Source organism: Quercus lobata, chromosome 5 (assembly GCF_001633185.2).
Source record: "Quercus lobata isolate SW786 chromosome 5, ValleyOak3.0 Primary Assembly, whole genome shotgun sequence".
In the NCBI taxonomy this organism is placed as follows: domain Eukaryota; kingdom Viridiplantae; phylum Streptophyta; class Magnoliopsida; order Fagales; family Fagaceae; genus Quercus; species Quercus lobata.
In genome coordinates, this window is record NC_044908.1 from 20,122,929 (window position 1) to 20,126,103 (window position 3,175).

Below are 3,175 nucleotides of genomic sequence, written 5' to 3' on the forward strand. Positions count from 1 at the left end.
CTGGTCCTTTCTACGTATGTATGAGGCTTAGCAGGCCAGAACTGAAGCCTAATTAAGCTCAAAACTTGGTATGGATCTGGACAATAATAATAGAACTGAACCAGGAATAGTGAGCCCAGCAATATCAAGATTCAAGCAACGTTTTGAAGGGACATGAACAACACTTTTTCTTTTTCTTTTTTTGATGAAATGAACAACATGGTCCTTTCTCTCTCTCACACGCACATATATACACGTGCACACACACATGCATTTTGAGGAAAGTGTAAATAGACTAGAGAGAGAGTAGAGAGCAAAAGCAAAACTACAAAACTTCATTAGCATTTTCGATAGTGTAAAATATAAATAGCCTACATAGAAAAAGAAAACGTTCTAATCCCACTAGGGCATCCATTCTTTTGGTGATTACAAGTGTGAATTTGAGACTTGTCAATCACAATATTTTGCCATGTCAAATCCTGCTTCTTTATTTGCCCTCTGCCATCAATTCCTTGAGCGACATGCTGTCTCCAAGGGCCCAGCTTGTCTTGCTTGCTGAATAATTAGACAAAAGAGAAATAATGATGACTGTTAGCACAGTAAAATTGATATTTAGGGTGTATATAAAGCATCTGGTTAACGAGTGTGTGCAGAGGATTTGATATGGAGGCAGAGGTAAAAATTAAGATTTTATTTTTTTAATTGACAAGCATTTTTCATGAGTCACACTAGTCGGTGAAAATTTTATTTGTTTATTAGTTTTTGTAAATTTTTAATGTAGTGACGCCATTAAATTCCTCATGTAAATGCATCCCTTTACAAAAGTCAAATATATAGATTTAGGGAAATATGTGAAAGAGAAAAGCATGCACCTGAAAGTAAGCTTCAAGCTTCCTTTTGAGAATGGCATATTCTTTCTTCAGTTGTTGGAAAGTCCTCATGCATCTGCTCACGTTCATGCAAAACCATTGTCAAACCTCCAAACACGAATTAATGAAATAATGGATGCGTGGACTAATATTTTCTCCAAAAAATATGATTCTCTTCATTTCACTTGATATTCAGAAAGTCCATTTGTTTCTCAAAAAAAAAAAAAAAGTCCATTTAGTACACTCAAAATTTTATTTCTTATATGGTTGTATCTAACCATGCATGTGCATAGTGTTAAATAATTTAAGATTTTAATAATATATATATATATATAAATCATTAAATATTAGATCAAATTAAAAAATTTCCTTTTTCCACACCTTAATTAATATTTTTTAGGATCAAGACTTAATAAGATACCAAACCTCCCGTCAGCTATACACATTAGAACCATATATAGGGCAACCAATTTCTATGCCTCACTCAAGTTTTTTTTTTTTTTTTTTTTTAAATAGTTGTTAATCTTTTGCTGCTGACGAACAGTGAATATGACAGTATTCATCTTTTTAACACTATAAATACAGTCGAATGTGCTAGTCAGGACCATAAGAATGGTATCTTGGCGCTCCATGCATGGAGTGGGATCAAGTGGAAAGTGAATTACCCTTCTGAATTTCCTGCCTTGCAATATTCCCTAAACTGTGTGCACTCAGCTTTCACCTTTTTGGCTCCGATGCTGCACCCATTATAGCAGAAATATTGAGATAAAGAATAGTATATTCTTCATGATACCAATTTATTTTTTCCACATTTTTAGTTCTCAATTGTATGTACCTTGTGCTACTTCCCTTGAACTGATGCATATAGTTATCCAGCTTATTGAAATCAAGAGGGTTCCTCTCCCTGCATAGACAAAAGATATTATTGTTATCATTTTCACAAGTGAAAAAAATTAAATAACAAAGAGAATTTTAAAATAAATAAATAAAACTAAGAATAAAAATACTTACAGTGCCTGATCTATGTTAAGGATTAGCCTGGATGAATCCCTGTAGTACAATGTAACAACTTCCTCCACAAAATTAGGATTAGCATCATCTTGCAGCTCCTCCAGTTGGATAAATTGTTCATCAAGAAAGCCCTGCAAACGGTCCAATATCCAATTTAATTTCCATCATAACCATGAAATTAAAGCAAGATCAGACAGGAATATAACATAATATTTGCATGTAATATATTGACTTTCAACTATCCATGCAGTCCATAATATATATCGTTTAAATGATCGAAATAACATCAAAGAATGCAAGTATTTAGTTCTACTTATCTTCAAAACTTTGTGCATATGTATAGATTTTCATGCATGATGAGAAAACCACATAGAGAATAGAGGTTACTCATTGTAGTGGAAAGTTTAGTGTCATGTACAATGAATGTGTATGAACATGTATTTCATGCAACTGTGTTTGTGTGGTACCATAGAAAAATCAGAAGATAAATTGTGTGTGATTCTTGAATTCCCAAATAAAAGAAATTGACTTCAGGTCAGTGACAGCATGAAGAGGTTAAGAAGATGAGAAAACCTGATCAAAGAAGGACTGCCTCATGAGGGCTAGCTGCCTGCGCATCTGGTTCCTCTCCATTACAGAATATGTTTGGAGTAGACGATCAAATTAAGGGTGTTAGAGAGGGTGTAGAGGATTGTGGAGGCTTAGGTTGAGACTTGAGTCTTGAGTCTTGAGTGATGCAATATTGGCTTTATATAGTAGAGGAAAGGGAACAGCTTTTTTTTTTTATATTTTGTTCCCTCTCTCTCTCTCTCAATCTCTTCTATTCCTTTCTGTCTCAAGAATAGAGGTGAGAGCAAACAAAGTGGACATCTTAGTGTGAAGTGAAAGACAGATTCGAGTAATGTCAAAGCATATGTTAGAGGGTAGGTATATGAGGTTAATTATAAAATTTTATGCTGTCAGAAAAAGAACAATATCATCTATCAGAATTATTACTGTCATTGTTTTAAGTCTAGAACAAAATGCATGTAGATATATTTTATGAGTGATCTTAAGGATATTAAAAATTATACTATATAGCCTTTATAAATTGTTAATTATGTTGCAACCAATCACATTCAAATGTTATATTAGTTTGTAATGGTTATCTGGTAAAATGTGTACTAATATCTTTGGCATTTTCCATTCTATATTGTTCCCTGACGGTGAAATTAATTAGCGTTTTTTGTACTCAATCCCCAATATTCCGTGAAACCGACTGAAGAATGTAGAGGTAATGATTAAATATTTCAGCTTTGCATGTCAACAATAAAGAA

General features: G+C 33.3%; 1 protein-coding gene across 1 annotated transcript; it reads right to left on the bottom strand.

The window, feature by feature from the left end:
* Positions 1 to 254: 254 nt before the first annotated feature.
* On the bottom strand, positions 255 to 2,574 carry LOC115988654 (histidine-containing phosphotransfer protein 4). Its single transcript, XM_031112244.1, has 6 exons — positions 2,433 to 2,574; positions 1,860 to 1,990; positions 1,684 to 1,752; positions 1,514 to 1,585; positions 852 to 924; positions 255 to 534 (listed from the first exon to the last, which is right to left on the bottom strand). Exons 1-6 carry the CDS (start codon positions 2,490 to 2,492, stop codon positions 484 to 486), a joined length of 456 nt encoding a protein of 151 aa, XP_030968104.1. The 5' UTR covers positions 2,493 to 2,574; the 3' UTR covers positions 255 to 483.
* Between the last annotated feature and the right edge of the window lie 601 nt (positions 2,575 to 3,175).

What these genes read in the sequence shown, in the direction of transcription:
- LOC115988654 (XM_031112244.1), bottom strand. Translation starts at nt 2,492, where the DNA reads ATGGAGAGGAACCAGATGCGCAGGCAGCTAGCCCTCATGAGGCAGTCC. An exon ending in CTTAACATAGATCAGGCACT is followed by an intron (nt 1,753 to 1,859) that starts GTAAGTATTTTT and finishes TTGTCTATGCAG; the next exon opens with GGAGAGGAACCCTCTTGATT. An exon ending in AGCTTGAAGCTTACTTTCAG is followed by an intron (nt 535 to 851) that starts GTGCATGCTTTT and finishes CTAATTATTCAG; the next exon opens with CAAGCAAGACAAGCTGGGCC.